This window comes from Trematomus bernacchii, unplaced genomic scaffold (assembly GCF_902827165.1).
Source record: "Trematomus bernacchii unplaced genomic scaffold, fTreBer1.1, whole genome shotgun sequence".
In the NCBI taxonomy this organism is placed as follows: domain Eukaryota; kingdom Metazoa; phylum Chordata; class Actinopteri; order Perciformes; family Nototheniidae; genus Trematomus; species Trematomus bernacchii.
The window spans coordinates 367,949-382,333 of NW_022987678.1; the positions used below are offsets into that span (position 1 = coordinate 367,949).

Below are 14,385 nucleotides of genomic sequence, written 5' to 3' on the forward strand. Positions count from 1 at the left end.
TTAAGCTTTTATCTATTTGCCCTGCGTATCAAACAACCTCACCGTGTGACTGGGTTTGTCAGCCATTGCCCACTGCTGCAAGCCCGCTACTCGAGCAATACACACAGCTAACTCTGCCATAGCTGGAAATATCACCACTTCAGCTTATCATTTAAACAATAATGTGTGTAGTACAGACAATGCATTTGATTCTGGGGGTCGCTTTCTTACACCCAACACAATGTATGCATGATTCGTGTTTGCTCCACAGGTAATATGCCTGCTAAGCTAGCTAGCCTCAATACGTTCCCTTCTGTGTGGGAGATAACAACACACCAAACTCCATTAAAAATATCTGACAATTTAGTGTTCACTCCGTTGTCGCACACGTAGACCATTATGTGACCATGCCATAATATGTTATATTTAAAGCTTTGTTCTTTAAGTCAAATTCGGCCTGTTTAAAATTTACAAATTGTCTCTTTAAAGATAATTATTCATACTATAAAGCTACAGCTGTGGGCGGTAGCTGTAGCTAGCTGACTAGTGGGACATGTTTCTAAAAAAGGAAGGATTTTACCTAAATGTGATGCCGATTTGTGGAGAAATAATCATGTTGACAGACAAGAAATACAGTAAAAATATACTATAATTTACCTTAAACTACACATCATATTTCACAGGTTTGATGCAGGATTGCATTTCTTTGATCAATTAGTGAAGGAAATTGGTATGTATTGGTATTTATTCATATAGTTCATATGAATAAAGTGCTTTGCGTGCAATGTTATACTTCTACTCAAGTACACTTCAGAGTAAAATGTTGTATTTTCAACTACACTTAACTTATCTGACAGCTGTAGTTAAAACACTTTTCAGAGTCAGATAAAACATACTAAAATAACAAAATGCATTGAAATAAAACTGAGATTTCCAAAACATGTGAACATCCCACAATATACTTAATAAATCATGTTTTCCTTAAGTCAAATTCGGCATACTTATTATGCACAAACTGGCTTTATAAAATATATAAATTAGAGAATAATTCCTAATAAAAAGCCACTAGCTACACAGCTGTGGGCGGTAGCTAGTGGTTAGCTGAAGTGGGAAATGTTACTATAAAGGAATATTTAACCTAAAAATGAGGCCGATTTGTGAAGAAATGTCAATGTTGACCTTTTGCAAGAAATCCACTCTCATATCTGTATTTAATCTCGAAGGCCTTACGACGACATAGTAAATCACTATATTTCTCAATGGAGTTTGGCATGTATTCTCTCCAGGGCACATACGGGGACTTAAACCACCGCGTAAACCAAGTAAACCACGCTGCCCACAAAAGCCTGTCTTTCAACATTTTCCAAGCCAAGTGTCAGACAGCTCACGTCCCATTCACCCCGAGAGGAAAGGCCCTGTAGGACCACGGTGTTTCCTACGTGTGTCTGCGGGGTCTCCTACCTCTGTGGGCCGGCTGATCTCGAACAGGTCGAGCCGGTTGGCGTTCCAGTGGTTGATGATGTCGGCCAGTTTCCTCCTCTCCTCCTCCCTACTGCCCGTCATGGTGGACAATCTGACCACCGGACTGTTGAATAAAAAAACTTCCCGCTTAGTCCACAGGAGAAGGAACCAACGCCACCGCCTACAGAGACACCGAAAGCCTCAGGTCTACCGTTTTTTCTGTATCGCCGGTACTTTTGTGTCTGTGTCTCTCTCCGTTCACCGACCGACCGACCTGCCGTCTGATCTGTTTCTGTCGCGCGGTCACGCTGCGCCCATGCGCGCCCCCGACACACTCTAAATGCATGTACGTGCACGCGCAGAAGCATTAACTATTTGAGTGCCAAAAGAATGTGAATCATGACGTTGCTTTAATGAATGCACTCTGGTTTATAGGGTTAATAATAAGTACTTAGTGTAGTAAACCGGATTACGTCAGCGTTTGTTAATTAATCCGTTTTTTATTCCAAGAAAATTCAGATTATTTTCATTTTGTATTTCATATTTTTTAATTTTTCTGTTAAAAATACAATGATTATAACAAATAATGTTAATACATTCAAATACATACATACACATTTTCCTCCACTATTTAATAATAATAATTTAAAGTAAACAACAGCCTGTATAGTAGAGATTTAAAGCTTATTATTACTATACCATCCTAAAAACTAAGCAAAATCATATTTTTAAAAGGCCAGCATAGCATAAAAGTGCTACATGGCCTATGTTACTTATGACTACTTTGACTCCTGTAAACTTTAGGATTATTATTTTGGAACTAATAATATTATAAAGTATTCCTAGAATAGAGAATAGCATAGATGTGACCTCAGACAATTGTGTTGCTAACTACTTAAAGCTAATTATAATACAGATTTAAGAGGCTTCTCTGTGTCTCTCTCAAACAGTGGGAAAGGAACATTCTTGGTGTCTTCTTGTTGACGTAATTTCTTCTAGCCAGCAGGTGCTGAATGCCACACAGCCATGCCAAGTACCTCTGTCCAACAGACACAACAACACACACAACAAATACACACACACACACACGGACAAACAAATACACACACACACACACATCCTTTCAGTACACAAAACGTAGTACTATCTTTCTTCACAAATGCAGCAATCTGCCAAATATATTGATGGTATTTTCTTTATTTTTTAAATCTTTCGTGAAGTAAAATAGGGTAAAAACTTACAGTAAGGGTACATTTTTACTCACACACAGAGATGCTATCTATATTTATGGGATGGAGGGGCCATTGTCTGCAGTTCTACCTAACTGATAGCATGTGTCACTGCAGGATCTCTTCCTTCCTGTGGACGCAACATAACATAATCAGCAAATGCTGGTTTCCCGTCTGTGACTCTATTTGTGTGTGTGTGTGTGTGTGTGTGTGTGTGTGTGTGTGTGTGTGTGTGTGTGTGTGTGTGTGTGTGTGTGTGTGTGTGTGTGTGTGTGTGTGTGGCCTAGCATTACTATACTTGTGGATACCTAAATCTGTTTACACAGTCACGTGTGGGGACTCGCCTCCCTTATGGGGACAAAATGGAGGTCCCCATGAGGGGAATCATTAATTTTAGGGTGAAGACTTGGTTAGGTTTAGGGTTAGGGTTAGGGTTAGGGTTAGGGTTAGGCATGTGTTGGTTTTATGGTTAAGGTTAGGATAAGTCTCCAGGAAATGCATGTAAGTCAATGTAATGTCCCCTGAAGTTATGTATGCATGGTATGTGTGTGTGTGTGTGTGTGCATGTGCGTGTACGTGTGTGTGTGTGTGTGTGTGTGTGCATGTGCATGTACGTGTGTGTGTGTGTGTGTGTGCTCAAACTATGTGAACAGCAGCTCTTTATTAACACACAGCTGTCAGTAAGTCTGAAAATATCAGGCAGAATCGTGTGAGATCTCATGAATACAGTGGAGGTGATGGCAGCTCCAGGAATAGCTGTGATGCAGCGCTGAGGTTCGTCATGCTCGCCTCCCACCTGATCGCCCAGACAAAGTGTGGGGGGGGAGAACAGGAGCCTCCTCAGGAAACACGTTAGTCACTGTGCCTGAATTAGTGTTAATGTTAGAGTGCAGCACGGACATAATGAGTGAGCAGTGGGGAAATGTATATTTAGTGAAGTCCTTAAGTATGCTACTTTATCCTTTTACTCCACTACATTTTGGAAGTCAATGTTGTAAACTACTTTTGAACTGACAGCATTAGTTACTTTACAGATTCAGATTCTACGGTAATACAGAATATAAAGCAACTAATAAATAAACATACACATACAGATACAGGTTAAAGTATCTAGCAGCAACATTAAATTGAGCCCCAACAACTATGGTGAACATATTAATATATCAATAGTAGAGTCCTTTATTATAAAATGGGCCATAACGAATAAGAAGTACTTTTTGTACTAAATTATATTTTGATTACTTTTTTCGAAAGCATGACTTTAACTTGTAATATATACATATATCCATTTTTTACAATATTATGTACTTGTTAATATTATTATTATACGGTATATATATTACATTGACTTCTTCCAACCGCAGAAAGTGTGTGAGGCATTACTGAACTTGTTTGACATCAGCAGCAGAAGTGAGAAACCGCAACAGGAAACCAACTTCACCAGATAACCCTGCCACTTCCTGTATCTCTGAAGTTCCCACACACACACACACACACACACACACACACACACACACACACACACACACACACACACACACACACACACACACACACACACACACACACACACACACACACACACACACACACACACAGATAACACAGATAAGAACAGTCGCAGTGATTTTTGACAAAAAAAGGACGAGAAAAATCCTGCTTGCAGTTTCTACATTTAAACAATTGTATTTACTGTTGACTAAATGAGTCAAATTCTGCCAAACAACTATTAAAATAATTTACTTTCCTTCTTTTCAGACGCATGTAATTCACACACTAGTTTGATGTCCTCGCCCGCCTGAATTCATATCAACCATTTTGTCTCCTACTGAGCATAACAACCCTCCCTTATCCGTTAGTTTTTTAAACACATCATAGAATGCAGCTTAATGCTTATCTTACTTACGGTAACATTTTCAAGCAAATCTTTGTGGTTGTACTAAGCACACAAAGTGATATCGCAAACCAAGTCTGAAGACAAAACAGTGAGAGCTGTTAACGCAAGCAAACCTTTGATAAAGGACTTCTGAGGAAGACGTTAGTCACAAAGTGAGAGAACAATGTGATCACGATCCTCAGTTTTAGGACAAGCAAATCTACAAGAAACAAAACAAAAAGTATTTGAAAAGAGGAAGCTGGCTGCGGAGTTAACTCATCAAAACGAGGAAGCAGCGAGGTGAGCCAGGAGCTCTTTGTTAGGCTGAAAATATGTAGAAAGGAAATTATCTGTTGAGAAGAACTCAATAACAAACAACCCAACCTGTAGACAGGTAAACAAACAACATTATCTCCTTTAATGGTGGACAGTAACTCAGTACTTTACTTAAAGTGGACCTATCATGCTATATTTGAATAATATAGTATAGGACCATACCTATATAAGGCATATTTATACTTTTTTTTTTCAAAATACCAAACAGATCATGCATTTTAGCCATGCCTCATTTCGCTCAATTTGACATTTTTTAGCTCTGTTTTTGCAAGGGCAGATTCAGTGAGAACAGCACCATCTTTAAAGGGGACCTATCATGCAAAATGCACTTTTGTACGTCTTTTATACATGAATATGTGTCCCCGGTGTTCCAGGGAACTCACCAAGTGTCAGAAAACACAACCCTCTCTATTTTCCTCCATACCCAAATCTCTAAAAAAGGGGCTGCAACGGATCTGATAAAAACTGATCCAGATTTGAACACTGTCCTGACGTCAGGACGGTGGCGCTACGGCTATTGGGCCAACTCCACCAATCAGGAGGAGACAGCCACGGCCATTGCCGTTTGAAAGCGCTGGAGACGCTGTAGTACATATGCCAGGCCTGTAGATGGTGCTGTTCTCACTGAATCTGCCCTTGCAAAAACAGAGCTAAAAAATGTCAAATTGAGCAAAATGAGGCATGGCTAAAATGCATGATCTGTTTGGTATTTTGAAAAAAAAAAGTATAAATATGCCTTATATAGGTATGGTCCTATACTATATTATTCAAATATAGCATGATAGGTCCACTTTAAGTAAACTTTCACAGCAAAAAGTACGTCCTCTTAACTTTAGTATTTTCAATTCCTTTACTACACTATGCATATTGTACTTTAACTTTAAAACTTGAATTATTACTTTGGAGATTCAGAGGAGCATTCTTAAATATAATCAACATAGTATGTATTAAAGGTTTATATAAACAAGCTACCTGGCAGTATATAAATTATAAGAAAAGGAACAGATTAACAAATCAATTATAACAAATATGTTCATCTGAAATGGGACTATTTTCGTTACTTCAAGTATATGTTTATTCTAATACTACTGTAGGACTCGGCTGGTACGAGTATTTCTACAGTGTGATATCACTACTTTTACTCTGAGAGTGCTCTGTCCTGAAAGCATCTGATTACTTTTAAAAGATGGGTTGCATCTAAATGCAAATTAAATGTTTGAAAAACACAAAAGTTGTGTTGAAAAGCACATTTTTTACGTTATCTAACAATGCACTTAGTTTCTAGCAAGCCTTAACGTCATTGCATTGTTAGCATGCTACTGGTACCATTTGCTCAAAGCACCACCAAGTACATCCTCATAGTATTCCCTCACTTTGAGCATCACTAGCATCTGTGTCTACTTCTGATTGTCTACTGCTTCAATCTTTCATGTATTCCTACAAAAAGACCTATAGGAATATATTGTATGTCAACAAGCCGGGTAGAGTGGTAGCTGACCTCTTGACTTTGTGATTTTTCCTTCTCACGTGTTCACTCACCATCATTTATCATCATGTGTGTGCAGTGGCGTTTTTAAGGGTGTTGTGGAGGATGGTCACCTTTTTAATCATCAAATCTATACTCTGCTGTGGAAGAGATACTGTGTGGTCAGATAATAAGAAGATAGAAACCTCAGGCTGAATGTGACCTTATGTGACGTTTTCTGAAATGCCCTTTTATAATGATTGACTGTTTGTTTGACCTGCGTCTGAAGGTCGGCACCTGCTCCCACCGACTGTTAATCTCAAACCCTAAAGCATGGATTAAACTCCAAAATTCAGGCTCAAATTTGACCTTATCTGACCTTCACTTTAACAGCCGACATAATCCTTATCTCATTGATTTATAGAGGAAGGGAAGTGAGAATATCTTAAAGCAAAGGAGATTTAAGAAGCACAGGTTATCGGGAGTACACCACACTTCTTAGAAAGATAGGAAGGGAAAACGTCAGACTTTAACGTCATAAGAGCTCAGGCAGTGACTGTACTGCACAGAGAGACAGAAGTTATGAATTTAATTAAAAAATCCGCTTTTCCTCTTCTTTAAAACATCAAACTAGCACCCTTGGGGGAATTAAAAATAACTTCAAAAGGGGCTTATACAGAGAGTGTAAGATAGCTGCACTAAGAGTTGTTTATATATGTACATTAAAACTATATATTCTCTCTTTTAAAAAGGACATTATTCTGCTTTTTGGGGTTTTCCCTTTCCTGTAGTGTGTTATATGTTTGTTTTTTTCGTGTGCATGTAAATGGTCTGAAAAGGCTGAAATCCCAAAGTTCCTTCAAGACCAACCAATCAGAGCAGACTGGGCTCTGGTTTCAGACAGAGGGTGAAAAGAGGTGCTGCAGCACAGGCAGTATGAGAAACATAAAGAGCTTTTTGAACATTAAAGCATGGAGACATGTCACAGTAGAGACACTACATACTGATATACACCTGAACATCAGCAGGAGAGGACTCTTTAAAGTAGAGACACTACATACTGATATACACCTGAACATCAGCAGGAGAGGACTCTTTAAAGTAGAGACACTACATACTGATATACACCTGAACATCAGCAGGAGAGGACTCTTTAAAGTAGAGACACTACATACTGATATACACCTGAACATCAGCAGGAGAGGACTCTTTAAAGTAGAGACACTACATACTGATATACACCTGAACATCAGCAGGAGAGGACTCTTTAAAGTAGAGACACTACATACTGATATACACCTGAACATCAGCAGGAGAGGACTCTTTAAAGTAGAGACACTACATACTGATATACACCTGAACATCAGCAGGAGAGGACTCTTTAAAGTAGAGACACTACATACTGATATACACCTGAACATCAGCAGGAGAGGACTCTTTAAAGTAGAGACACTACATACTGATATACACCTGAACATCAGCAGGAGAGGACTCTTTAAAGTAGAGACAATACATACTGATATACACCTGAACATCAGCAGGAGAGGACTCTTTAAAGTAGAGACACTACATACTGATATACACCTGAACATCAGCAGGAGAGGACTCTTTAAAGTAGAGACACTACGAGGATAATAGGGCCCCTTTAAGTTGTAAATGTGCAAATGGTTTTAATTGTATTGATTAGATACATCAGACACTCTCTTCACTCCAACATAATGGAGGTGATAGTATTTAATTAGTTGTGTTAGAGTAGAAAATGCATTGTCATATCAAAAGTGCAGGTATTATAAGCCGAGTGACCTTTTTTTTGTATAAGAAGTTAGTGCAAAATACTCAGGGCTCAACAACGTAAAATAACGCATTTTTAGCGACCCACTTGGTATTTAAGTTGTCATCCCTCAACTCAGCCATCTCCCAGAAACTCAGCATGTCTCATTTAATCTCTTTAGATTTCATATAACGTGATCAGAGAGGCAGCTAAAAAATGCAGCCTTCCCTCTGCACAGCGGCGTGATTCAGTGTGTTATCTCTCAACACACCTTTCTGTTTCTCACCATCTGTTGCTCATCGTCCAAGAAAAACATCTATTTCTCCCACACAGTGCAACAGGAAACATCTGCTGCAGTGTGAAATGTGGCTGTACAGGATACAGTTCATGTGGAGGTGGGGGGAGTATATATGATTTAAAAAGCTGTGAACATATGACTGTACACTCTTTTAACAGAAATAACTGAGTGTACTGTAAACCTGATTAAGGTGTTCTCTTGTGACACAAATACTCTGGATTAATGCCAAGTCTGCTGTCAGCATAAGCAACAATGTGATGTTTTATTCATCACATTCATCACACTAAAACAAGTCTCCTGTCCTTCTGATTAATGGCCTCTTTTGTGCAGTGTGTTTGCTGATCAGGATCATCCATATTCATCTCTAGGATCAATGCACAGCTTTCAGAATGGCAGGATTCGGACTTTACAAACACAAAATCTAACAAAAAATGGATCTTGAGCTAAATAAACTATTTGCTTTGGTGTTTTATAGGTTCTGTGCATGCAACGGTCTGCAAAGGCTAAAATCCTTAAAGTTCCCTTAATGTTTTTGTACATTAAAGCATAGAGACATGTCTAATGTTAACCTGAAATGAGCACAATGTGTCCCCTTTAATCCAAAAGTATCATATCAAATAGGAAGAAACTGATTTTTTTTTACTTTTGATACATTTTCACGATAACACTAACATAGTTTTACTTGAATATGGTTTTAATTGCATCACTTATTTCCACAGTGAGGTTTTTACTAAGTGAAGGGTCTGAGTACTTCTTATACCACTAATTATACTAATGTTTACACACACTATAAACGCTCCACTGTAACATTAAATATAATTGATCTGCTGTATACTGTGTCTTCATCAGTCCTCTTTCTTTCTTCTGACTCAGCTTTTCTACTAGAGCTCCTTCTTCATGAAACAAATCAATAAATGAACCTCACCAACGTGCACAAACACACTGACTGGCTAACTTCTGCATACAGCTTTTAACATCGCATTAAAAAAATCCTATCCTGCTCTGTTAACTGCAACACTTTTCTTTTGTTGGTCGGACAGGCCGGTCATTGTTAAGTGAAAACGTAATCACATGTTGTTCAGCCCAAATGAATTGCTGTGTTTATGCTCCTAATGAATTGGTATATATAGCCTCTTCCAGTTCGGCTCACATTATCATCAAAGAGCACATTGTGGTTAGATTGGATGCATATTTACAGGTGGAATGTGACTTCTTTCTCATGTTTTTCCAGCTGTTTCCAATTCTCATCTGCCATTTGTATTACTTTAATGCAATTCTAATGTACTCATTGTTGCCTTAGACCTTACCGAATAGCACCACAACACGAGAAAGGTTACAGCGTGTGATGTCTATATTTGCTGCTTGAACCTCCTTAACTGGCTATTTGATAAGGAAGTCCTCTTGAATAAATGAAGTCCTCACATACAAACATACATTTGTTCTTGTCGGGAGGCGTGTGGCGCAGTGGGTAGAGCCTTGGTGTTGGGATCAGGGGGTCACAGGTTCAAACCCCACTGCAGTCAGCATGTCATTGTGTCCCTGAGACACTTCACCCCAAATTGCTCCTGTGGTGATTGTCCACAGTATTGAGTATGTAAGTCGCTTTGGATTAAAGCGTCTAACATGTAATGTTTTAAAAGCATCAGTGACGAAGCACCAAACGAAACCTGTGGACAAAAGATCCGAAGTCAAAGTCCTCACCACGGAGGAAACTAAATACAGTAAGGAATTAGGATCCTGCAGCTTTATGTGAAATGTTGTTATATAATTGTAAACTGCATATAGCACAGAGACCCGTACTGCACCTCTTCAGCAATTAGCACGTGAGCTCTGTGTGTGTCGGTGTGTCGGTGTGTCGGTGTGCTTCAGGGGCTTTGCAGCATCTGTTGATCTGTCCTGTTGACTGAACATCTATTAGTCATGACACACACACACACACACACACACACACACACACACACACACACGTTATAACTCTAGTGACAGAAGCGGGACCAAGTGTGTGGAGGTCAGTCACAAAAGTTTTAGTAAATTATTTTAAATATACTGTAGATGATATTATGGCTTTTTTCTTATTTGTGTAGATCTAATCCTCATTATATACAATACGATACAATACGATGTAATACAATACAGGACGATACTTAGTACACATTAAAATATAAACATATGAACACTTATGTACATAAGCACAGTTTGCACATACACATATACAGTAAACAGACACACCTGACAATGGAGACCTATTGCACATCCCTCATGGCCAACACTTACATCTATAGACCTGTAATGTTTAGCATAAACCATCATTTGGATTAGTTCATGATACTAAAAAAGGCCTTTGCATGATCAAGAGAAATGGCACTTTGCATCATACAACATAGGACTTTGAAATGAATTTGTACACATCTTACTGCTGAAGGTTTGCTGCCAAAAAAAAGCTTTCTTCATCTCCCATTAGTCTGTCATTTAACTTAAAGACATTAAAGGCATCATAAGATCACCATGTTTGTTCTTCATAATCCGTGTCTGTGCTCAGGAGATTATTCCAACCCAGTTATAAGGTTAACATGCGTCAACCCGAAACAGCCCTGCAGCTGTTTTAAGAAACCCAGTTAAGAAGAATTCTCCACCACAGATGATTTCTCCAGATGTGTGTCAATGGCCGCTCTTGTCCAACAAACATCTGCAAAACTCAGCTCCTCTCTGAGGGTGTGTCACCTCCTTCCTGTTCTCTGCTTTTTATGTCTCAACCTCTTCTCGTTGTGTATAGCATGTTCTTTTGTTTCTGATTGTATTCTTTAACTAGCCTCCCCTCTGTTTGCTCTTTAAATAGCCTTCCCTTCCACAAGGTGCAAATATGAGACGAAGAAGAATTGTAGTCGTGACTTTGATAAATGAAATGCTGAATCCTTTTGGATGCACTTGTACAAACTGTTAGGTGTTCTAATTTATAACAAAGAATCATGATTTCTCAGGTCTTTCTCTAGTTTGTTTTCTAGTTCCTCTGAAATGTAGAGTAGAAGAAGAAAGTGGAATGAAAAGACTCAAGTAAAGTACTACAGCACAGTAAAAGTGGATGGATGGATGGATGGATGGATGGATGGATGGATGGATGGATGGATGGATGGATGGATGGATGGATGGATGGATGGATGGATGGATGGATGGATAGATAGATAGATAGATAGATAGATAGATAGATAGATAGATAGATAGATAGATAGATAGATAGATAGATAGATAGATAGATAGATAGATAGATAGATAGATAGATAGGTACTTTATTGATCCCAATTTGGGAAATGTTTGCGTTGCAGCAGCATAACACACAAGGCAATGTACATAAGAGAAATTAAGACACTTAGTTACTTTCCACCACTTTACATGTTATAGCATGGTATCAGAGTTTAAGAGAAACAGGAAGTGACTAGCTGAGATTATAGGGCTCATCCTCACTTTGCAGGACTTGTCTTTTCGTTCTGTACTCACAAGTATTTTACATTCAAACACTTGCCTCCCTCTGCCAGACAGATGGAAACACAGCCAGGCTTCTCAGCCAGTTATTGTGTTTTGTTCTCGTTCATCAATCCCTCACCAGCAGCGATGTGGAAAGTCCTCATTTGAACCAGGTGCAGACATCTTTCAGCCAAAAGCGCAAAAAGTGCAGCCGCTCCCCTGCTCTCTGGCTCTGAGCTGGCCTGCTGTGAAGCTGTCCAGAGGTCAGCACTGTGTTTCTAAATTCATCTTGCTGTACCGCGCCTTGGTAAAGCAGAGAAGGCCAGTGGAGTCTGAAAAACACCATAAATATATACATAATATAGTTAACAAATTACATTTTCAGCAGTGGAGGAAGTATGTACACCCTGTACTTAAATCAATTGATGATGAATACAATCAATGTTGTAGTACTTAACACGGTTTGGCTGATTGAAATAAATGTACCTGCAGGTTTCTTGCTTTTCTGAGTTTGTATCTTATAATTGATTGCACTAATGGTAAGATAAAGAAAATGCAATGTAATGTAAAAATGAAGTACTAATACCACACTGGGAAGACACTGCAATAGCTTTAAAGTATTGCATTGAAAATTGTATTAAAGGTGGGGTAGGTAAGTTTGAGAAACCGGCTCGAGATACACTTTTTGTTATATTCCATGGAATGCTCTTAACATCCCGATAGCAATGAATATCTGAAGTGCTTTGACAAAAAATCCATAAAGAAATGTCATCTGTGGAAGCTGTAGTACTGTAAAAAGCACGACCAATCATCTGAGCCGGCCCGGCTAAAATAACTGGATGGCCTACCTGCCTGTCAGCCTTCCATCTGTGCACAAACTTATCTTGTGCCCTCATTGGTCATGTGCGAGTTCGTGTGTGTTGGAGGAGGGGCTCTGTAAGGAAGTGGCAGATTTTTTCCGGTTGTGTATTTTCAAATTCTAGCGATCTCGAGCTGGTTTCTCCAAAATTACCTACCCCACCTTTAAGTAAAAGTATGTTAATATAATGGAGAAAAAGTAGTGCATTTAATTCTGAAATAACAAAAAACCTGATTAGATATTCATCTATTCAAGTAATTAAAAGAAAAGTCGCAAATCTGAATGATTTTACATAAAGAAATACATTAGACATCAAATAATAAGCAAATCATTTTCTCTCAATCGACTAATTGGTTAATCGTCTCAGCTGTACTTGTAAAAACAGTTTTAAGAAAACATGTTATCACAATTTAACGGGTTTTACTGTATATGAAAACATACTTGATGTGTAAGTAAACTGTTGAGGGTAAAAGGCACAATATTTCCCTCTAAGAAAAAGAGTTGAGTGGAAATATACAGTGGCATATAAAGAAAGATATCTCACATTTCTACTTGAGTAGATGTACTTAGTAACATTGCACCACTAGTTCTCTCTCTGTTAAATCAATAAGAGGACCACCCAGAGGATAAAGCCCATTACCATTTAACAGGGATAATACCGCTCCCATCACTCAAAGGCCTCGTTTGGTTGTAAAGGTCATTTTATTGAACGGACCATGGCAACAGTGACAGCCGGCAACAGTTCCCACAACCATTAAAGAGCCACTTAACAAACACACACACGCACACGCACACGCACACGCACACGCACACGCACACGCACACGCACACACACACACACACACACACACACACACACACAAATATGTTTGACTCTAGTCGTTGAGAATTTGAGATTTTATTATATGAGTTGGACACACCTACAGTGGAGTGACTGCTTTCTTACTTTGTGTTCCTTTGCTAGAGAAGTTGTTTTTAAAGTGAATGATTTGCGTACTCCGGCATTGATATTGTACTTCACACCAGTCTAAAGATTTTCTTTGACTTAAAATAGTAACTTTTCAGTGCTTTGAGCAGCACAAACCTAATGAGTTATTATTCAATTAGTTGTACAATATTTCTGGGGAAGTAGCAACGCTTTAGAGATGGATATGTTGAATCTTTGGCACACACACAACCCTAAACACCTGCAGGCAATCTGTCATTTTGAATACTTTAATTTTGAACTATCAGGGAAGCAGAAAACCAGAATATTTGGAATTATTTGCAAAATCAGGGTTTTAGTTTGAAATAGTGTGTCAATAAAATAACTACAAGTTCTGATTTGAATTGTAATACAGTATAGACATTATAGTTACTAACTCTGTGTGTGTGTGTGTGTGTGTGTGTGTGTGTGTGTGTGTGTGTGTGTGTGTGTGTGTGTGTGTGTGTGTGTGTGTGTATCAGCCTCTACCACTCAGCACTACTCCATTAAGTCAGCTTTTGTCACCATCAGACTGTGACAGAAACACTGACGCACAAAGGCCCCATATAGAACCAGTAGTTCTATTAAACCAGTCATTGAGTCACACACACACACACACACACACACACACACACACACACACACACACACACACACACACACACACACACACACACACACACACACA

At 38.8% G+C, this 14,385-nt stretch overlaps 1 protein-coding gene across 1 annotated transcript in view; it reads right to left on the reverse strand.

Annotated features, from left to right (window-relative positions):
• LOC117487641 (afadin-like) overlaps positions 1 to 1,736 on the reverse strand; it is a gene marked incomplete at its 3' end in the record, with an annotated part of 36,643 nt that extends 34,907 nt beyond the window's left edge. Inside the window, 1 exon segment of the mRNA XM_034136276.1 lies at positions 1,441 to 1,736. Within this exon segment, the coding sequence (XP_033992167.1) occupies positions 1,441 to 1,542 (102 nt within the window).
• Between the last annotated feature and the right edge of the window lie 12,649 nt (positions 1,737 to 14,385).